Source organism: Pipistrellus kuhlii, unplaced genomic scaffold (genome assembly GCF_014108245.1).
Source record: "Pipistrellus kuhlii isolate mPipKuh1 unplaced genomic scaffold, mPipKuh1.p scaffold_m20_p_20, whole genome shotgun sequence".
In the NCBI taxonomy this organism is placed as follows: Eukaryota; Metazoa; Chordata; class Mammalia; order Chiroptera; family Vespertilionidae; genus Pipistrellus; species Pipistrellus kuhlii.
In genome coordinates, this window is record NW_023425516.1 from 14059893 (window position 1) to 14081348 (window position 21456).

Genomic DNA, 21456 nt, shown 5'->3' on the forward strand with positions numbered 1-21456 from the left:
GAACAGTCCTGTCATTTATTTGCCTGTGGGTGAAGCTGACTGCGGCTGCCGTTAAAAATGAAAGACATCGAGACGGCGGCCCTGAGGCAGAGCCCTTGTTTTGAATCAGGAATCCTTGCTGCTGTCAGCAAGGGCGGCAAGAAGCAGGGACCTCACTGTCTCAGTGGACACAGGTCCTGCCGCCTGCTGCCCAGCTGACGGAAACGAAGACATGCCTACTGTTTCATGTGACGGAAGTCAGTGGCTGACAATCTGCTCTGGGGACTGGTCCCCCCGCCCAGGCGGAGCCACGCCGTCCTGTCTGGACCAGCTTTCCGCAGCGGGCGGTGCACAGGAGCACCCCCAGCAGCCCCGAGCAGGTGCCGTTCTGTGGCTCCTGCGCTGGGGTTCTCCTGAGAAAGCAGTTTCCTTTCCTTAACAGAATGTGTATCTAGTGGTTTCTCTTTCCCAGTGGCTCTAGGAAGCTTACAGGCAGAATCCAGTCCGACCCACTGCAGGCGCTGGCCTGGGCACGGGTTCGGCTCCTCACCCAGCCTTGTCTGAGCCTCCCCTTGGCTCATGAGAAGGGGGTGGAGGGAGCAGGACAGAACCTGTCCCCAGGCTTCTCATTCGGGGTCTCCAGTTCAAGTGTATCGGGGTGCACTGGGTGAGAACAACCTGCTTTAGTTTCCTCGAGCTGTTTTCCCTTAGAGTAAGAACAGGCATTGGCCGTAAGAAAGAAGGAAATCTTACCTTTTGCAACAGCGTGGGTGGGCCTGGAGAGGACTGTGCAGAGTGACACAGCCAGTGAGGGAAAGACAACACCATGTAATGCGCTCACATATGGAAGCAAATGAGCAAAATGAACTAACAAAATAGAAACAGACTCATAGATACAGAGAACAGACTGGCGCTGTCAGAGGGGCAGGGAGTTTGGGGGCTGGGTGACAGGTGAAAGGATTAGGCAAAAACAAAAAAAACAGTCTCATAGACACAGACAACATGGCAGTTACAGGAGGAGACAGAGGAGGGTAAAGGGGGGTAAATGGTGATGGAAGGAAACTCAACTTTGGGTGGCGAACACACAGCACAGTATACAAAAGGTGAACATACAGTCACACTGAAACCTCACAACCTCATTAACCAACGTCACTCCGGGAAGGTCAGCGCAGACACAGTTCTGATAGGTAGGTAGGTAGGTGCTTGTCAAGATAGCTGGGCACGTTAACGCCCAGAGACCGCCTTCATGGACTCCAGTGCCTGCACGGTAAACAGAACAATCGTAAATGAACAGATAAGTAAGAGGGTTTCTAGACGGCAGTAGCAATTCTTCCATTGAAGGAACTTTTCCATTTATTTCATTTGAAAACATGATTGTCTCTGTTACTGCTCGTCTTGCTAACATCTACTGAGTGCCAGGCAGCCCCTAGGCGGTGACATGCATGGTCTCCCCACTCCTCAGCACTCCCACCCAGTGGGTGCTGTGTCTGCACCTCAGACAGGAAGAGGCTTCAGCTCAGACTTCCCGGCTCCCTCCCGGACACGAGCTGGAAAGGCACAACTGGGACTCAAGTGAGTCCATGGCTGTCCAGGGAGGGAGCCCCATGGACACCACAAATGTGCCCTCACCAGGGCACCCGCCCCTCCTTGCCAGACAAGCTCCGTGAGGTTGATGTCTTGTCTGCTGCTGTGTCTCCTGTACCTGGCATGCCGTTTGGCACAGCAAAGGTGCTCAGTACATTTTTTTTTGCCAAAGCAAAATAACCCCACAAAAGATCAGGCAGGGGCCCCTTCCTGTTTACAGAGACATTTTCAAAGCACTGACCCACCTGGACCTCAGTCACCCTGGGGACAGGAGTGGACACGTGTCCAAGGCCACACGGTAGGAGTTCTGCCAGCTGGGCAGGAGCCACCCACACTGACACCCTCCCCACCCCCGACCCGCACTGTCCTTTTGTTCCAGATGCTTGATCTGAGGCCAAGGCAGGCGGCCAGGAGCCTTCCCTCTCCCCAGGGCCCTCCTGGGAACCAGCTGTGGGCTGGGGGAGGGGAGTAAGAGCCATGGGGGCTGGGCCCTGCTTTGGAGGTGGCCTGGGGGCGGGGAGAAAAGCCCGAAACCACCACTCACCACACAGGCGCCCAGGCCTCCACTGGCAAACTTCCTGGAGAAACACCTCCGTGACACCTGGCGGCAGCAGCAGCTCCAGCCGGGGCTGCTGTGGCTCCGAGTGCCGTAGTCACCTGCAGGAACTAAGTGAGTCCCAGCCCAGCTCCTGGCCCCGGAGAAACAAACAGCCCGGCACAGCCCCTCAGGGGCAGCGACCACAGTCAAAGTGCATTTTATTGCCAGTCGGACCCCAATACAAGGAAACAACTCCACGCCCAGAACTGGTCCTTGTGCTCAACCCGACACAGTGGGTACTGGACGCAGGGGGTGGTCCTCGCAGGGCCCCACCCACTCCCCAAGGGGTCTCAGCAGTGCATTCTTTCCAGCCCCCCCCAGGGGCAGGGGGCGTGCTGGGCCTCCGCACGGCGGAGGGGCTGCCTCTGCTGCGGAGCACGAGGCTCCCTCGGTCGGGAGGACGGCGGGCAGGGCTCGGCTCTTTCCGGCTGAGCTGGGAACCTTGCGTCGCGGGAGGTGGAGGTGGGCATCGGGGAGAGCCGAGCTGGGCCTCCAGGGCAGGGGCAGCTGGATGGGAATGAAAAAGGAAGCGGGCGGCCACCAGATTTCAGCAGGAACAGACGCCAGGGGCGAGGGTACAGGCATGGGGTTCTCGGCCCTGCCTGGCCCGCAGCAGACCCGGCCACCTCTCCCCAGAACCGTCACTGCTGCCCTAGTGCGAGGTCCGAGGAGAAAGGGTGCTGCCCCGGTCCTGCTTTGTCCAGTCTCCACGGAGACCGCACACCAGGGATGACTCACGCAGTCCCGACAGCCAGCACCGTGTTCTGTTCGCCGCTCACCGCAGACCCCGAGCCCAAAAGGCAGGGGAGGCCCTGCCCTGCCCACCCCACCCCACCCACGGCCCTGCTCCCAGGGCGCCGAATACAAACTCACAAGGCGAAGCTCTAGCTGCGAACATACAAATGTCTGTATTTCCTGAACCGTGGCTCCGGCCTGCTGAGCCGGGTGCTCTTGGTCCCATGGCAGACACTCACGTCCAGAACTGCCCTGCCAGCCCCTTGGCCCAGAGCCACGGGCTCAGCAAGGGCGGGGCCTCGCGGACACTGATCCAGGCCATGGGCAGCCCGGGCACCTGGTGTGCGTGCCGCGCCCTCAATGCCTCCTTAGCCGAGTCACGGTAGCCACGCGAGGCCAGGCCGCCTGCCAGGCTCCCGCCGGACCCTCTAGGAGTTCATGAGTTGAGTGGGGCAGACGCCATCCTTTTTGTCCAGCTGCAGGGGTCAAAGTTGAGGTGCTCACTGGACATTGCAAGGGGCACATTACCGCCAGGCCCCCCGCACCCTTGTCTCCTCAGCCCCTACATCTTCCTCTTGAGTGAGCCGAGCCCATGTTGCTGGGTCAGCATTTTGCTCCTGCTGGTCAGCGTTTTCTGACCTTCCCAATCCCCCGTCCACAGACCGGAAGCAAGAGGCCGGCAGCACCCTCCAGGGCCCCCCATCCCAACTCTGACGCCTGGCGGCCCTACCTGATGGTCCTGCCTGGGGACCACACTGGGCTTCTGGGCCAGGGGCGGCTTCCTGGAGCTCCCGCTGTGCGGGGCAGGGCTGGGCTGGCCGGGCTCCTCCTCTCCGGGCGTCCCCACCCCCACGGCCAGCGCGTAGTGTTGCTTCCGAAGCTCCCCCAGCCGCACACGCTCCGCCTCCAGCGTCTTCTCCAGCTCCAGGACCCGAACCTGCCGGCGAGCACCACTCAGCAGACCCATGGCAGCTCAGCCCCGGGGAGGGACAGGCGTGGAGGCTGCCCAAGCCCCCAGGAAGTGGGGTGGCTGTGGGGTTGGCACAGCACCTACCTGGGTCTCCATCTCCTGCTTCTTCAGCTTGATGAGGGACATGCCGGAGAAGTCCATGGTGTCTGTGACCAGAGTCAGGGTAAGTGCCTGGGCCCCGGCCCCCACAACCCCACAACCCTGCCCCCAGGCCCCCAGCCATCACCTCTGTCTTCGATCTGCTCCTGGCCTGACTTGGTGGAGGCCACCACGTTGGCGGCCATCACGTTGACGGTGCGGGAGCACTCCTGCAGGCGGCTCAGGTGGCGGCTGTCCTTGTTGGCCTTCACCTGGGGGAGCGTGGGGGTGGGTCAGGATGGGACCCCCCACCCCGAGCTCTCCTGGCACGTGCGGTGCCTCCATCGCAGCCAGGAGGGGGGACCTGAGCAGAGGCCCGGCCGGGCAGAGCCTCACCTTGGAGGCTGCCACCAGCTGGGCCGTGCTGGCCGCGATCTCGTGGGAGCAGACGATGAGCTCTTCATACTTGCCCGTGTGAAGCACCACCTTGTCAGCCGACTCCCTGGGGGCAGAGCGGGCAGGGCCTGGGTCTCCAACACCTGGACACTGGGACCCCCCACATTCCCTCCTCAGGCCCTGGGCACCACACCCCTGCTGCCCCCCACCTGGGGCGACATACACCAGCTGCGTGGCTCCCCAGCCCACGGCCTTGGAGGCGGAGATGAGGCCTTCAGTCCACCTGGAGTTCTTGGCGTAAAATTCCTGCTGCGTGGCTGCCCCCTAGTGGCGACAAGAGGGAAGGGCAGACCAGTCAATGACATCGCGGGTGGCAAGGGATGCTCCCCAGGGCCCTTCTCTGAGCTGGGGGGGGTTTCAGCTGACTCTCAGGCAGGTGTGCACACGGGGGGGTGGGGGGGTGGGGGGGTGTCCTCATCACTGCACCCTTCAGATTCTCTGCCCAAAGGAGCCCTGTGGCCTGGGAGGGGAAGGGCGCTGGAGTGGTGGCCCTTCAGGAGTAGCTGTGTACCCCCCATCCCCACCCTCACCCCAAAAGCCCAGCTCACCCTGCCGCTCTCCACAATCTCCTTCTGCAGGCTGGTGGATGTGGTCACCAGGAGCCGGATGGCCTGCCAAGACCAAGACTTATGTCACACTTGGGGCAGCCCTCTCAGCTGCAGCCCGCCCCCGGGGCCCCGGCCACAGGGCCCGCCCCCGGGGCCCCGGCGGCTGCTCACCTTCATGAGGTCTGTGCAGGAGTTGAGGATCCTGTGGGTTGGAGGGGTGGGGAGAGGGAGGAGGAGAGCTGCTGTAGTGTGGCCAGGAAGCCACAGGGGGTTGGGGAGTGAGGGGGCCCGCAGGGCGGGGTGCGCTGCTCATCCCCGTGCTTTGGAAAGCGGGCAGTTAGGAGGGCAGACCGCTGGCGGGGGGCTGCCCTCCTAACTGGTGTGGCACCCTGCTTCGCCCCGGGCCTGGGGGGAAGTGGGCTCACCTCTCGTTCACCTCCAGCTTCACCCCCGAGCTGGCGTGGCGGGCCTGGTTCATCATGTCCTGCACCAAGGACAGAGCCGTGAGCCGGCTGGGAGGAGGCAGCAGGGGAGGAAGGGGCCGCTGGGGCAGCCGCAGCACCGGGAGGGCTGGGCTGGGCTCAGGGCGCCACCCCAGGGCTGCCTCCCGGTCCAGCCCTGCACAGGCCGCCTGTCCCTGGCAGAGGGGCGCAGCCTCTCAGCGCCCGCCGGGTCCGCAGGACGGCACCGGCCCTACCTCGATCCTCCGCACGGCCTCCTCGATGGCCGAGGACGTGGCTGCCATCTCCTTGTCCACCAGGGCCCCCAGCTCCTCCTGACGCACGTCCAGGCTCTTGGGCTTCAGCTCCTGGGGGAGGAGGGCACCCAGGGCTCAGGGGTGGATTCCACCCCAACCGCTCCACAGGGAGCCCGGGCAGGACTCGTGCTGTCCCCAAGCACCCCGTCAGCCCAACTGGAGAAAGTGCAGAAACGCTGGGGACCCACGTTCAACCCGACCCCCTGCCCCACCAGAGCCCAGCCCACCCGGCACCTGGCCCAGCTGGAGGATGCCCTGCAGGGGTCCCCGCACGCAGTCGGGCTGGGCCTGCTGCACAGCCTGCCGGTCCTGCAGCTGCCCCATGAGCTCCAGCGCCCGGGCCCCACACTCACGGCAGGCGTCCGTCAGGCCTGGGGGAGAGGGCTGTCAGGGGAGCCGTGCCCGAGGACCTGGGAGGAGTCTGACAGCAGGACCTGTCTGCAGGCTCCCGCCTCCCCGGGCCACCACGAGAACCACTTACGGTCGGCAGGGTCGGTGGGGGCCAGGTGAGAGGTGGCACTGCCGTTGATGATGGTGTCGGCAGCCAGGTGGGAGAACTGGGTCAGGGCCGCCACCAGGGCAGAAGCATCTGTGGGCAAGGAGAGGAACGAGACCCTGATGCTGCTGCCACGGAGCGAGTCCTGAGAGCAGGCGCCATGCCCTCTGCCCAGCAAGCTCCAGACAGGTGCCGCGGCCAGCCCCCGGATGAGGAGGGCTCAGAGGGGAGAAGTACGAGGCGAAGGTCATGCAGCTGGGAAACAGAGCGGGAACCTAACCCAGCTCTGTGACCCAGGCCTGCGGGGCAGGGCGCCCAGGTGGGCATGTTGGGGGCACCTGCTCAGCTTTCTGAAGAGGCACCCGATGGGGGAAACCTCCCGAAGGCAAGAGGCAGCCAGGGCTGGCGGAACCAGCACCCAGTGCCCAGGCCTCCCCCTGCCAGTCCTGCCCTGCACTCACCTGACCTGGAGGCCAGGTACTGGGTGTGGCCCGTCTCCAGGGCGCTCACGGCGTCCAGGGCCGCCTGGGCCCTGCTCACTAGGTAGTCTGCAAGCAAAGGGAGGAGGGGTGAGGGGCAGACCTCAGGGCAGGGACACCGCCCTGCCAGCTGGTCAGGAGGGAGGGTGGCCGAGTGCCCGGCCGGAGCCCTACCCGGGGAGCTGGTGCAGCGCAGGTGCAGGGGGTCGTCCAGCGTGCCCACGGCGTCCTGCAGGATGCGCTCGGCCTCGGCGGCGGAGCGCCGCAGCACCTCCAACTGCTCGTCCAGGAGCCTCTGCTGCAGCCCCTGCTCCCGGGACTCCTGGGGGAGGCGAGGAGGCAGCGTGGAGGCCCTGCCCAGGCGCAGCCTCACAGGACCAGCCCAGACCCCGCTGGGGGGAGTCAGAGGACAGGCCCAGCTCCACCCCCAGGATGGGGCCCCTCTAAGAGTGTGCTGGACAGCTCAGGAGTAGAAAGACAAACACCTGCCAAAAAGTAGGCAAAGGATCTGAACAGACATTTCTCCCAAGATATGAAAATGGAAGGAACACAATAAACGCTCCATGTCATTTGCCATCAGGAACACACACATCAAAACCACAATGAGAATGAGGCCTGTCCAGTGTGGCTCAATGGTTGAGCATCAACCCATGAACTAAGAGGTCACTGGTTCAATGCCAGGTCAGGGCACGTGCCCAGATTGTGGGCTCGATCCCCAATAGGAGCGTGCACGAAGGAGCCAATCAATCAATGTTTCTCTCTCCTTGATGTTTCTATCTCTCTAACCGTCCCTTCCTCTCTCTCTAAATCCCAATTAATAAAAAAACAAAAACAAAAAACATTTAAAAGCAATCACAAAAACAAACAAAAACCACAATGAAGTACCATTTGAACCCATTAGGATGGCTACCAAGACACATAACAAGTGCTGGTGAGGATGTGGGGAAACTGGAACCCTCGTGCACTCCCAGTGGGAATGGAAAATGGTGCAGCTGCTTTGGAAACACTGGTAGCTCCTCAAAAGTTAAAGTTACCATGTGACCCAGAGAATCCACTCGTAGTTACATAGGAAAGAGAAATAAAAACACGGCCACACAAAACCTTGAACACAAATGTTCACGGCAGCATCTTTCACAATAACCAGAAAGTGAAAACCACCCAAGTGTCCATCAGCTGACGACGGATAAGCAACATGCGGTCCCTCCGCACGGCAGCCTGCCCCTGGGCCATGCAGAGGAGGAGTGCTGAGACAGGTGACCCTGAAAACCCGCTGCGGGAAGCAGCCAGCCGGGCTGTGCGACTCCGTTTCCATGGAGTCCAGAACGGGCACATGGAGAGACAGAGCTGACTAGAGGTGCCAGGGGCTGGGAGGGGCTCTCCTTGGAGGTGAACATGTCCGGGAGGCACCGGATGAGAGCACAGCCCGGTGAGCACAGGGATTCACTGGCTCGTCCACGCTCGGGGTGGGGCTGTGGGTGTGACGGTCTCGAGCCGCTGTCACCCGGGGCGGGGGAGGCACCCTACCTTGTCTGCCAGCCGCCCCTGCAGCTCGGCCCTCTCCTGGGCGTGGTGCTGCTGCTCCTGGCCGAGCAGGGCCTCCTTCTCCTGCACCAGGCTCTGGGCGGCCTGCAGGGCGGCCTCCTGCTGCCGCACCGCACTGCTCAGCGCCTCCTTCTCTGCGCTCAGCACGTCCAGCCGCAAGCTCAGCTCCGACCCGCTCTGTGAACACCAGGCGGTGGGCAGGGCTGCCAGGGCCCGCCCCCCTCACACCCATCCCACCCAAGTTCACAGTCTTCACCGTGCCCAGAGACGCGAGCTTCTGGAAGGCCAGGGCCCATGACCTGTGTGTTCCCTGCGTGCTGGGTCACAGCACAGGCCAGGCTGGCCCAGCTCACGGGGAAGCGAACCCTGACGCCTGTCCCACCCGACCTGGGGGCCTCCCCGGCCAGCAGCTCACCTGCTCCGTGCGGCTCAGGTCCTGCTGCACGCGCACCAGCTCCCCGGACTTGGCCTCCAGCTCCCTCCTGAGCTTCTCTAGCTGGTCACTCTGCTCCTCCAGCTGGGGCGGGAACAGTGTGTCACGGGGGCAGTGTCACGGGGACAGGGTGTCACGGGGACGTGGTGCCGGGGGCTCCAGAGCCAGGGCCTGTGCACATGACGCACCTTCATCTCGGACTCCCGCTTCACCTGCTCCATCTGGAACGCCAGTTGCTCCTTCACTCGTGCCACCTCCTCCTGGTTCTGCTGCTTGGCCGTCAGCTGCTTGGCCGTGTCTGCATTCTGCGTGGACAGGGGATGGGCTCACGCTCTGCCACCGCTGGGCCTCCCGCCTCCCGCCAGTTGCCTGCACACAGGTCCCACCTTCCTGAGCAGCTCAGCGTGCGTGGCGATGAGCTTGCTGTGCTGCTCCTTCAGCTTGGTGTAGCGCGCCTCTGTGACACTGGCCTTCTCTGCGGGGAGAGGTGAGGCTGTGACCCCAGCTCGGCGGAGGCCGCCCACTGGGGACCGGACCCTCCCCTGGGCTCGGCCACCCGGCCCGGCCACGCACTCTCGGCCTCTTCGCGCAGGCCCTGGTTCCGCTGGCCCTCCAGCTGGGCTGCCCGCAGCTGGGCCAGCTCGTGGCGGAGCTGCTCGTTGTCCACCAGCGCCTTCTGCTTCTGCTTCCGCTGCTCCTCCAGCTCGGCCTCCAGCGTGTTCACCTGGCCCTTCAGCTGGGAGATGTACCGCTGGGCCTGCGGTGGGAGGAAGGAAGGGGACGTGGGCATGGACTGAGGCTGTCCGGGCCGCAGGCGGTGCTGGGTGCAGTCGCACAGCCTGAGGCCCCCTGGGCCCACGTCTCCTCACCTCCAGCTTGATCTTCTCCAGCTCGGCCCGCAGTGTCTCCACCTCTCTCTTCAAGGTCTCGATCTGGAGGTCCCTGGGGACAGAGGTGGGGCAGGCAGGGTTTTCTGAGGCCCGAGCGGTCCTGGTGTTCAAGTTCAGGCCGCCAGTTCATCACAGGATCTGTGGTCTCGTCAGCGGCCCCTGGGGATCTCGGTGTCTCCAGTTCACATCCCCCGCCTGTGGCCTCTCCTGACCACAGCTCCATGGAGGCCCCTGCCAGCCCGCCCCCGTGTCCCAGGCCTCACCTGTCGTCCTTCATGGAGCCATTGGGGGGTCCAAACGTCTGGTCAAAGAGGTCGGCCACCACCTGCCACAGCAAAGCACAGTGACCCCCACCCTCCAGGCCAGAAGGAGGGAGCGGAGGGAGGCCCAACCACCCCAAACCCCCTCAGGAAGAGGGGGCCACTCACTGCTGGCTCCCCGGCGGGGGGGCCCGTGCTGATCTCAATGAGGTTCTCGGGCTCCTCGTCCTCGGGGGCCTCCTCGGGGATCACCACCACCGGCTTGATGTGCTCAGCCAGCGCCGAGGCCCGCAGGAAGTTGGGGGGTCCCTGCAAGGACCACAGGTGAGAGCTGCTTAGTGTGCCCCTCCCCCGGGAGCCTTCCCTGGCCATCCCCAGAGCCCACATGGGCCTGCTAGGCACCCGGGTTCGTCCAAGGGCCCCGACCCCAGCGCGGAAAGCAGGGCAGGCACCTCGGGCAGCCGGGGGATCTGGATGAGGCGCTTGAAGTAGAGCATGTCGGACGCTCTGCGGAAGAAGTTCCTGAGGCTGTGGGGACACACCGGGGTCAGGGGGGGAGCCTGCCCCTGGCAGCCCAGGCCCGCAGACGCCCGCGCCCTGCCTGTGGTACCTGTGAAACTGCTCGTGGAAGCGGTCCCTGTGGCCTTGCAGCGTGTCTGCCGGGAGACCTGGGCGGAACAGGTTTGATGACCTTCACCTCTGCTCGCCACTCTGGCTGCGGAGACTTCACATTCCCCCTTCCCTTCCGCTGCCTGTTCCTCCCCCTTCCACTAGCCGCCATGGATTAGAGCGATCACTGCCACCCGGCCACGTCCCCACCACGGAGGGCAGAGAGGTGAGGGGACAGGGCGGTCCCACGGCCACGCAAACAGCTCCGGAGGCACAGTGACGTTTCTTTAGACTCGTTTGCCCTGGTCTGGGACTCGAATGGCTCCTATGCCCAGGCCAGCGCTGTCCAAGTGGGGAACCCCACGGAGACACTAGCAGTGACGGCCGCAGGGGCAGCGAGGGGCTGCTGAGGCCAGGCGTCCGAGAGACCGCGTACACGTCAACTGCACCGCTTTTCTCTCAGTGTTCGCTTTGGAAAATGGGGATTTTTCATAACAAATACATAATTTGTGTGCATGGGTAATGAACTAATCATTGCTACTTCTAACTTCTTATCTCTGACCCAGTACATGCCAGTGCATGTAAGTAAGCCCCCTGGGGCTCAGGCTGGACCTCAGGGTCCGTGGGACTCACAGGAGTGCAGCCTGAACATGAGCTTGACTGTGTAGTGGTAGAGGTGGCTGCAGTCCTGGATGACCTGGATGAGGGGGGCCAGGCGGCACTGGCCTGAGGACATCTGGGACACGGCAATGGCTGTGTTGAGCTGCCGAAAAACTGAGAGAGAGAGAGAGAGAGAGAGAGAGAGAGAGAGAGAGAGAGAGAGAGAGAGAGAGGGAGGGAGGGAGGGAGGAGCGTGAGCACGGGGAGCTGGGAGACGCGGGCAGAGCTGACTGGAGCCTAGTGACAGCGAGGTGTGGAGAGGCTCATGGGTTCCTCACAGAAGCCTGGGAGCTGCCGTCCTGGAGCCTGGCTTTCCCACTCCCGCCGGGCAGTGAGACTCCGTCCCTCAGACACAGTGGGAGCCCGTGCGCTGTGGCTGCTGCAGACGGAGGGCAGTGCTCCCCAAACCAGGTGACAAGGTCAGGCCGATGGGATCCACTCAGCCTGGCCAGGCCTTCCCGAGAGCCGCACGGTGCCCGGGGCAGCTGCAGCAGCCGTCAGGACCGGCGCTGTAAACCGTGACCCCAAACTTGTGCCCAGGGCCAGCCTCCCTGGACCCTGACAATCAGGCCTTTCACCAGACCGTCCAAGTAGGAGGGACGAGGACAAACATGGGGCTGCCCACCCCCAGCCTCTGCTCTGGGCAGAGACAAGTAGGCAGCCCGCCAGGGCCGAGAGCCGCCAGGGCGGCCACAGGGGACCCGGGCCGGGACAGCTCCAGACGGGCGGGCCCCAGCTCGGAGTCCTCCTGTCACCTCGCCTGGGCTGGGACCATTGGCGAGCCTCCATGCGACACGAGAATGCCCAGGAGGAGGGGACGAGAAGGCAGGAGCCAGTGCTGTCCCTCGCCTTTTTAAAACATAACTTTTAATGCCATGTCAAGTACATTTTCTTTGTAAAAACTGAGAATACCGTGAAGTTCTATTTTGGGGTTTTTTTGAGACACAGCCATTTCTCCCCTGAGGGGTCCCTCAGGACGCCCCGTCTCCGGCTGCTATGAACAAGCAGCAAGGAGCAGCCTCCAGGCGGGCACGGCCCCTGCACCCCCTCCAGGAGATGCTGCCAGGATGCCCTTCTCTGCTTCATTAAGACATCACTGACCCGGGGGCCCATCTCTGGGCGTTCTCCACCTTCCCTGTGGGGACCCTGCCCTGCCCACACTCAGCCCCACCCCGGCCAGGAGCAGCACAGGGTAAGGACCGCAGGACTCGGCCCCCACATGACATTTCTGCCAGGGTCCAGGCTGCAGCCATGGCCTGGACACCTGCCCTAGTTGGGTCCTGGGCAGCGCCACCCTCCTGGGCATGAGGTTCAACGCCAAGCTGCCCACAGGCCCACCCAGACCGGGATGCCAGGAGGCTGCCCAGACACACCTCTTCCCAACTCTGACTTTTCCTTAAAAAGGCATTTGCTTCTCCTCTCGGTGAGAAGCATGAGTCACCCACACGTCATTCTGAAGCTGCGGCCACAAGCACCTCTGCGGCCGGGAAGGGGACCCGGCTTCCTGTCCGGAGGCCGCCGGTCCCTGGCGGGGAAGCCAGCACGACGCAGGGGCCTTTTACAGCAGCAAACGGGCAGGGTGACCCAGACTAACTCTGAGGCCGGAGCCTAAGCTCGGACCCGGCAGATGCAGCTCCTGGTGGGCCGCCCTGCCCACCCTGGCCTGAACCGGAACGGGTTCAGGAGGTGGCAGGAACAGCAATCTCACACCGGCCCCTGGAACTATCCCCAAAATTAACAACAACAAATAAGCAAGAAAAATAGGTTGTGTTTTTTGTTTTTTTTATAACGAGTATGTCATTGATGTTAATAGGTAAAGAGCTTATCATTGCTACTCCTAATTAACTTCTCGACTTCTCATCTCTGATCCAGGACATGCCAGTCCACATAAGCCCCTGGGGCTCTGGCTGGACCTCAGGGGCCGCGCTTGGGACCGGGGCGGTGGGGCTCACAGGAGGGCAGCCTGAACGGGAGCTTGGCCGTGTAGTGGGAGAGGTGGCTGCAGTCCTGGATGGGCCCCTGGGGCAGTGCACGCAGGAATGGGAAGTCAGTCTAGTCTAGCTCACAGAGGCACCTCTGGTTCCTAAAGTCTCCAGGTTCCCACACCCGATCCCTCCGGCTCACCTGATTCGGACAGTTTCAGCTCGCAGTCCATGTAATCGAACATCTCCACGGTGAGCTGGAAGCTGTGGGGAGGCGGGAGGGCTGAGAGAGAGTGGTAGGGGGCACGCCCCTGGCAGACCCCTCCACAGTTCATCAACACGTCCTGCACAGCACAACGGCCCTTCAGCCAAAACACCCGATTCCACACACATCCCATCGCCTTTGGCCCCAGAGAGCCACTGACACGTGGGAACCTGGAGACTTTAGAGACAGAGAGAGGAAACGGTGCCAGGCCACGCCACCTCTGGAGAGACTCACATGTCGTTGATGTCAGTCCCAGCTGCCTTCTCCAACACCTCATCTGACACCTCGAGGCCTGCAGGAAACTGGGGGTGCTGCAGAGGGGACACCCCTACTCACCAGCAGGCCCAGAACCAGCTCTAACTTCTGAGGGAGGGGAAGAGGCTGGAGAAGCCCCGACCTGCGGAGCCGCCCTCGGCCCTGGGTGCTGGCTGAGGAGGGACTGCGAGGGGCCGGAGACCAGGGACAGAGACGGGCACCTCCAGCGAGGGCGAAGAGGCTGCCAGACCCAAGGGCCAGGCCAAGACCACCTCCAGTGTCCGCAGAAAGCGAACCCGCATCCCGTGTCCCCGCGGATCAGGCTGGGACAGAACAGGGCCCGCCCTCCGCTGGGCCCCAGGACACCAGGAAGGAAAGCCCAGGCCCCTCCGCCCACAACCCTCCCGAGGACACCACCTTAAGGTGGAAGGAGATCTTGGTCAGCAGGAGCTTGGTGTAAACATTGACCAGCTGTCCGTACCGATCGTGCAAATGGCCCTGCGGAGGGAGGGACTGGATCAGCGCCCACTGCCCAGGACGGTGCCCGAGAGTCCCACAGGCCCTGGCACGGCACGGGGCAGACCAGGACCTGAGGTGGGACGACACCAGGTGACGGCCAAGTGTCTCTCCTTCACCCACCAACCACTTATTCACTCAACAAACATTAGCCAGCCAGAGGCCACTGACTCTTCTCCTGGGTACCTCCGCAATGCCCTTGTCGAAAGCTCTCTCATTTTGTTTTTTTAATCATACTCCTTGTCCAGGCAGCAGGCCAGTTCTGGGTTGAGATACTTTATTAAAATGCTTGCGGCAGCCCGGGAGGCACACTCCAACAGGCCGTGTCCACATCCGCCCAGGTGCCTCCTAACACTGCCTCCCCGTGGCCACGCCGGCTGGACGTGGTCTGCCATGGCCCCCTGCTGCCGTGTCCCCGACGTCGGGAAACACAGCGGCCCGGCTCCTGCGGCCCCGGCTCCAGGCGCCCTGCCAGGCGGGGCCCTGGCATTGCTCCCAGGGGCCAGAGGCCAGAGGCTCCTCCCCCCCACCTCCCGTTCTGGAGGGCGCAGGCGGGGACCTAGATGACAGGCTCCCGGGCTCTCAGAATCTCCTGGGAGCTTCCGGAGTACACCGATTCCGCTCCGAGATTCTAAAGCAGCCAGTCTGGGGCCCAGGAGCCTGCCCCTCCCACAGGCTCTAACCACCACCACACCCGCCCAGAAACGGGCACTGCTGCGTTTCCCGACTCAGGGCCCCAAGGGCTGGAGGCGCCTCGTCATGCCTTTGGCACTTCCTGTACCGACCTTCTCAGCAAGGCTGCAACGCCCCCACTGTTCCCCCAGAAAGCATCACTCTAACTTCTACTGTGAGAACGTGAAGAAAGGCACGTCACAGGGCCCTGCTGCTCCGCCCCGAGGGCTGAGGACTCCAACGCCACGCAGGCCCCCAGCTGGACTCTGTGGAGGGTGAGGGACTGAGGCCACCAAGCTCGCCTCCACACCTACCCAGAGCTCCCCAATCTCCCGGATGTTGCTCCGGTACCGCTGGCAGTCATGCAGGACCTGCAGCACAGGGGGACGAGGGGGGAGGCTGGAGAATCCAGGACTGGCAGGAGGGGCCCAACACACTGACCCATGCTGGCGGCACGCTGAAGGCGAGGCTGGGAATGGGCAGGAGGGCAGCGGGACAGTCTCTCATTTCAAAGGGACACTGCCCTGCCTCCCCTGGGCACCAGCAGACAGGCCCAGCCTCCCGCTGCCCGAAGAAGCACAGTGGCTGCAACAGAAGACCCTCTGGGGACCAGTGGACAGCGGCTACTCACGTTGGGGTGCCCATCTCGAAGGACCTTGTGGAGGACATGGCAGAATTTCCAGCTGAGGATGGAGCTGCTGGGAAGCGGCAGGCCGATGGCATAGGACCAGAAGGTGAAGGCCCCCTTCTCGTGGTGAGTGCCCAGAATGATGCCTAGCAGAGTCAAGGCCAAGTGCAGCATGCAGAGACCAGCGTGGGGGAGGCCGGGGCACTTGGAGACACCCATCCCACAGCCACTGAGCCCCTCCCCACATCCCTCCCCCACCCACCACGGTTCACAAAGAGCTCAGCAAAGGTGAAGAAAAAGGGCAATGCCTTAGCTGGTTTGTCTCAGTGGCTAGAGCGTCGGCCTGCAGACTGAAAGGTCCTGGGTTCAAGTCTGATCAAGGGCATGTACCATAGTTGCAGGCTCCTTCCTGTCCCAAGCCCTGGTAAGGGCGCATGCAGTAGGCAACCGATCGATGGGTTTCTCTCACATCAATATTTCTCTCTGTCTTTCCCTCTTTTCCAGTCTCTCTAAAAATCAATGGAAAAATCTCAAGTGAGAATTTAAACTAAAAAAAAAAAAAAAAAAAAAAAAAAAAAAAATTTTTTTTAAATCCCATTTACCATTGCACCAAAAAAGTTAAGATACCTAGGAATAAACCTAACTAAAGAGGTAAAAGACCTGTACTTAGAAAACTATAAGACACTGAAAAAAGAGATAGAGGAAAATATAAATAGATGAAAGAACACATACCATGTTCTTGGATTGGCAGAATCAACATCATTAAAATGTCCATACTACCCAAAGCAATCTACAGATTCAATGCAATTCCCATTAAAATAACAACAGCATATTTCACAGAACTAGAACGAACTCTCCAAAAATTCATCTGAATAAAAACAGACCCCGAATGGCTGTAGCAATCCTGAGAAAGAACAAAGTAGGAGGAATCTCAATATCAGATGTCAAACTGTATTACAAAGCCACTGCTCTCAAAACTTTCTGGTACTGGCACAGAAACAGATATATAGACCAATGGAATAGAATAAAGAACCCATAAATAAACTAAACCACTATACTCAATATTTGACAAAGGATGCAAGAGCATACAATGGAGTCAAGACAATCTCTTCAATAAATAGTGCTGGGAAAATTGGACAGATACATGAAAAAAAAAAAAAAAAAGGAAGAAACTAGACTACCATCTTACACTATAAACAAAAATAAACTCAAAATGGATAAAGGACTTAAACATAAGACGGGAAACCATAAAAATACTAGAGGAATCCATAGGCAGAAAAATCTGACATATGCCGAAGCAATTTCTTCACTGATACAGCTCCTAGGGCAGTGGAAACTAAAGAGAAAATAAACAAATGGGACTACATCAAAATAAAAAGCTCTGCACAGGAAAAAAACAAACGATTAACAAAACAACAAGAAAGCCCACTACATGGGAGAACATATTTGCCAATGTTATCTCCGATAAGGGTTTAATCTTGAACATTTACAGGGAACTCATACAACTTAACAAAAGGAAGATAACCCAATCCAAAAATGGGCAACAGACCTAAATAGATACTTTTTGAAAGATATGAAAACACGCTCAAAGTCACCAATCATCGCAGAGATGCAAACCAGAATGACAAGGAGATACCATCTCACACCTGTCAGAATGGCTATCATCAACAAATCAACAAATGACAAGTGCTGGCGAGGATGAGGAGAAAAAGGAACCCTCACGCACTGCCGGTGGGAATGCAGACTGATGTAGCCACTGTGGAGAACAGTATGGAGTTTCCTCAAAAAACTAAAAATGGAACTCCCATTTGACCCAGTGATCCTACTTCTAGGAATATATCCAGAGAACTAGAAACACCAATCAGAAAGGATATATGCACCCCTATGTTCATAGCAGCACAATTTACAATAGCTAAGATTTGGAAATAGCCTAAGTGCGCATCAGCAGATGAGTAGATTAAAAAACTGTGGCACATCTACACAATGAAATACTATGCTGCTGTAAAAAAGAAGAAACTCCTACCATTTGCAACAGCATGGAAGGACCTGGACAGCATTATGATAAGTGAAGTAAGTCAGTCAGAGAAAGAAAAATATCACATGGTCTCACTCATTTGTGGAATGTAATGAACAACATAAACTGATGTACAAAAACAGATCCAGAGACAGAGATGCTCAAACCTCAGAGGGAAGGTAGGGGAGGGTGGGGGTAAGGGGAGAGATCAATCAAACAGCTTGTATGCATGCATATGAGCCTAACCAATGGACACAGACACCAGGGAGTGAGGGCATGAGCAAGGGGGGGTGGGAGGAGGCAATGGGGGATAAGGATACATACGTAATCAATAAAGAGAAAAAAAAAAGGAGAAAGGGCAAGGTCATGTCCCTCAAATTTAAAAGGCCCAGTGGTCCAAGACAATAGATGGTGCTCCTGAGATGGGGCTCAGAGTCTGACAGGAGCTGCTCAAGGCAGGAGGCTCTGCCAGGCCAGGACACAAGAAGACATGTGCCCATCTCTCACAATGCCCCAGCAGCCACCTGCAGTGCCACTAAATCACTCCCACCGTGCCCATGGCCAAAGGCCACACAGGGCAGGCCCACATCCTCCATGTCCTCCCGCCGCCCCTGGCGCCCAGAGGCAGGAAGGATACGCCGGGCATGCTTCTCCTTCACGGGGGCCTCCTGGGTATTGATGGCCTTACTGATGCTGATGGCCTAGGAGGGAAACAGGAGGCGGAGTTCAGAAACGGCAACACCCAGACAGACAGATGACCCTTCCCGCGGTGAAAGGCACGTGGAGACGGACAACCAGACATCTCCAAGCGAACCAAACCAAACTCTGAAGCCTTGACTTGCACAGCTCAAACCACGGCTGACACCTGAGGCCACCAAGCTTCCAGGGGTCTGGGCAGTGAAGAAGCGGCTGCTGGTGCAGACCACCTGTGCTTAGCTTTCCCGAGGCGAGGCCGTCAGGGTCCTGTCCCTCCTGGGAGAAGCGGCCTCGAACAGAGCGCTCACCACACGCCGTGGACAGGCACCTGCCAGCCCCATCTCGCCATGACAGGACCCCGAGGAAGGCTGCAAGCTGGCAAGGCCCATACCGTTACCGCGTGGAAAGCCAGGATAAACCCAGCTCCCTTACCTGCCAAGCAGGCCATCTCTCTCCTGGGTGGGGCAGGTACAGGAGGGGGTTCGCTGCTACCACTGGGCCCTGAGCAAGCAGCAATCTCATCCTTAACGAAGGTCCTCTCCCATCTCCACCCACTGGAGTCTGGCCTCCGCCCCCTGTGCCAATGCCTCCTCTTCCGAGAAGGCTTCCTAGAGGTGACTGCTCCCTTACCAAAGGCTCAGGCACCTACTGTGACCCCTGCCCCCCTCACCCAGGAACTACCACCAGCCCTACACCAGCCCTGGGTTTACTTGTGGATGCTGTATTTCTCCATGTGGTGGCAGGTCTTATAAGCCTCTGTCCCCCACCCAGCCCTGAGCTGGGGACACCAGTGTTTGCGGACTGAGAGGAGTGGCTGCAAGCCATGGGACAATGGGACAGGGGCCTAAGGAATGCAGACACCTCTCGGGCCGGCCGATCCTCTCGCCTCCCTCCCACCTCCCTCCATGTCTTCCTCTGCCCTGCCCCCCCGCCCCCCCCCCTCGGCAGCCAAGAAGCTGCTCACCCCCCTGCAGCCAGACCCGAGCATCCGCCTTGTCAACAGGAAGCAGGCGAGAGGGGACAGGGCAGAGGGGGCCCGAGAGACAGGGCCAGCGCCTTCTTTTCACGGCTGCAGCCCTGTGCTCCCGCTGCTGGCATCTGAACAATCGTCGCTGCCCAGCTCGCTCGTTTCTGGTGTTCTGTGACCGGCTTGGAGCCACTCAGAGATTCCTCTGTAAGGAAAGCAGCCCCTGGGAGCGCAGGTGGCCACTCAGATCAGACACAGCCAGGGCTGAGGGAGCTGGGCCGGGCAGAGCAGTTTCTGGAGCCGCCCAGCAAGGCAGGCCGCCCTCCTTTCACACACTGTGCCCATTGTGGCCCGGCTCACGGGGCGCGGGCAGTGCTGGGGAAAACCAGGATTCATGCTCCGGCGTCAAGGACGGGCTTGGGAAGCAGCCCCTGCCTCGGGGTACCAGGACCTGAGAAGAGCGCGGGCAGCTCTGACTTCTCTGTCAAAGCCTCAGCGAGCCACCCAGGAAGGCGCCCTTGGCCCCTGGTTCTATGTGCCAGACTCTGCCAGTACAGCCGCCCGAGCCCCGGCGCCTTCACCAAGCACCGCTGTGAGGAGAGCTCCCCGCCCGGGCAGAATAAGTCTAAGACGGGCAATGACTGACCCTGTGCCAAGTACGAGCAACATGCCTCCCAGCAACAACCCTAGAAAGTGGTCACGAGCCCATTTCCCTGGTGGGGAAACTGAGGCACTGGGGTAGGGATCTTCTCTGTACAACTAATAAGAGCAAAGGCAGGTTTGGCTGATTCCATGTTCTGCGTCTTTAATGATTCTGTCCAGGTGTGGGTGAGGAGCTGGGAATAGAGGGCCACTGAGGCAGTGCCAGGCAAGGGGTGGGGCCATGCCTCCCCCAGCAGCAAGCAGCTGCCAGCTCATAAGCCAGGCGTGTCCTGTCTCCGGGGTGTGTAACCCCATCCCCCAGCTGCCCTGACATTTGAGCTGGCTCTTCTCACAACTGCCACCTGGTCCAAAGGCTCCAGGCAGCGTGGAGCCGGAAGCCAGCGTGCAGAGCCGGCTGCCCAGGGGAGGCTAAGGACCAAGTGCTTTCCCCGCCCCACACACAGGGGGACCCAGGAGCCCTTCTCCCCCTGCAGGCCCCCCCTGTCCTCCAGGCAGCGGCCCGCCCTGAGGAGCAGGCTGGCTGGAGCTGGCGCTGGCGGGGGCCCAGCAGGGTGTGGGAGGGGGAGGGCTGCTCTTCCTGGAGCAGGAGGAGCGCATAGCTTAGCTGGGCCCAAGGTTACGGTCAGGCATCCCACCTCCCTCTTACTTTACTGAGCACCTTCTCATTGCTGGGCCCTGGACCCCAGAAAGAGCCCCTGCCCCCACCCCTTTTGGGTGTCTGCTCACCCTGTCACCTTCCTGATGCCACCCTACTTAAGTCTCCATGTACTCAGCTCCCACTAACAACGTTTCCTTTATCTGTCCGTTATCCGTCTCCTCACCCTAGGGTCAGCACCTCGAGGGGGTGGTTCTACCTGGCTGGTCGCTGCTGTACCCCAGCCCTGAATGTGCCTGGCACATGGAAGGTTTTCTAAAGCATGGCACCATCTGTGCGGCCTGCCCGCCCTCAGTCCCACCCAGCCCCTGGCTGCAGGACCAGGGCTCCTCCCAGCGGGAACACGGCCCCGTTGTGTGCAGGGGCAGATGTGCGGGTCGGGCCGCTCACAAGGAGGCTCAGTGCTCACAGAGGGAGTCTGTGCACACCTCACAGGCTCCGATGCTCCTCCCAGCAGCAGCCAAGCCCCGTCCCAGAAGGGGCATCTGGCCCGGGGACGCCCGGGCCTCCCCAGCCGGTCCTGCTGGGCTTTCCCCTGATGGGCACAGAGACGGGGCATGCAGCCGGTCCTCCTTCACGCTGGACTCTGTCTGGGTGACTATGACCCAGCTCTGCTTCGGGGCTGACGGTCTCAGTGGAGGCGGCCCTATCACTGGTTCTGTCTACACAGCGTAGCACCTTCAATGCCAGCCAAGGGGTGACTGAGGGAACACTGAAGGGGGAGGGGGAGCCCGGGACCACTGTGGGGTCCCCTCGCACCTGCGTGCCTGAAGAACCCTTCTTCCCTCGGCCCCCCAGCCCCTCAGCAGTGCTGACCAGCAGGGCAGTCCCTCCCGGTGGCTCGGGGATCCCTGCCGCAGAGAGAACTGTCTTCCAGGGAGACACAGGCTGAGTGGGAAGGGGGGAAGGGGGGGCCTCAGGTCGGGAGGGAAAACCCAGTGCTGGAGAGCAGGGACCTGGGTGGAGGGAGGACAGGTGGCCACCGTCTTGGGGATGTGTCAGCTTCTCTGAGCCGCAGGGGAGAAAGGTGGGGAAGGGGACAGGGAAGCAGGGCCACGGCAGTACTGGCAGGGTGGGGGCTTTGGGGAGGGAGCGAGCAGGAGGGTCTGCAAGGACACAGAGGGCGGGC

General features: G+C 60.7%; 1 protein-coding gene and 1 long non-coding RNA gene across 13 annotated transcripts in view; one reads left to right on the forward strand and one right to left on the reverse strand.

Moving 5' to 3' along the window:
• Window positions 1-2611: 2611 nt before the first annotated feature.
• On the forward strand, window positions 2612-17845 carry LOC118725756. The gene is made up of 3 exons (XR_004990102.2): window positions 2612-2736; window positions 7020-7024; window positions 17835-17845. It is a non-coding gene; the product is annotated as an uncharacterized LOC118725756 (long non-coding RNA).
• Window positions 3047-21456, reverse strand: part of HIP1R (huntingtin interacting protein 1 related) — a 28206-nt gene continuing 9796 nt past the window's right edge. Inside the window, exons 2-32 of one of the 12 annotated variants that reach the window (XM_036449812.2) lie at window positions 17984-18047; window positions 15336-15478; window positions 15019-15075; window positions 13934-14014; window positions 13496-13572; window positions 13199-13260; window positions 11048-11188; window positions 10416-10473; window positions 10258-10333; window positions 9974-10114; window positions 9809-9870; window positions 9525-9597; window positions 9229-9412; window positions 9042-9130; window positions 8844-8960; window positions 8638-8739; window positions 8205-8399; window positions 6855-7002; window positions 6663-6749; window positions 6187-6294; window positions 5940-6076; window positions 5646-5756; window positions 5374-5504; window positions 5120-5150; window positions 4949-5011; window positions 4564-4664; window positions 4341-4446; window positions 4093-4216; window positions 3951-4012; window positions 3627-3833; window positions 3047-3372 (exon numbers count right to left, since the gene is read on the reverse strand). In XM_036449812.2, coding sequence (XP_036305705.1) covers window positions 3325-3372; window positions 3627-3833; window positions 3951-4012; window positions 4093-4216; window positions 4341-4446; window positions 4564-4664; window positions 4949-5011; window positions 5120-5150; window positions 5374-5504; window positions 5646-5756; window positions 5940-6076; window positions 6187-6294; window positions 6663-6749; window positions 6855-7002; window positions 8205-8399; window positions 8638-8739; window positions 8844-8960; window positions 9042-9130; window positions 9229-9412; window positions 9525-9597; window positions 9809-9870; window positions 9974-10114; window positions 10258-10333; window positions 10416-10473; window positions 11048-11188; window positions 13199-13260; window positions 13496-13572; window positions 13934-14014; window positions 15019-15075; window positions 15336-15478; window positions 17984-18047 — 3186 coding nt within the window. In that variant the 3' untranslated portion in view covers window positions 3047-3324. Of the gene's footprint in view, window positions 3373-3626; window positions 3834-3950; window positions 4013-4092; window positions 4217-4340; window positions 4447-4549; window positions 4665-4948; window positions 5012-5119; window positions 5151-5373; window positions 5505-5645; window positions 5757-5939; window positions 6077-6186; window positions 6295-6662; window positions 6750-6854; window positions 7003-8204; window positions 8400-8637; window positions 8740-8843; window positions 8961-9041; window positions 9131-9228; window positions 9413-9524; window positions 9598-9808; window positions 9871-9973; window positions 10115-10257; window positions 10334-10415; window positions 10474-11047; window positions 11189-13198; window positions 13261-13495; window positions 13573-13933; window positions 14015-15018; window positions 15076-15335; window positions 15479-17983; window positions 18048-21456 lie in introns of those variants that run through there. The other 11 variants (XM_036449814.2, XM_036449813.2, XM_036449815.2 and 8 more) reach the window with 11 other exon arrangements.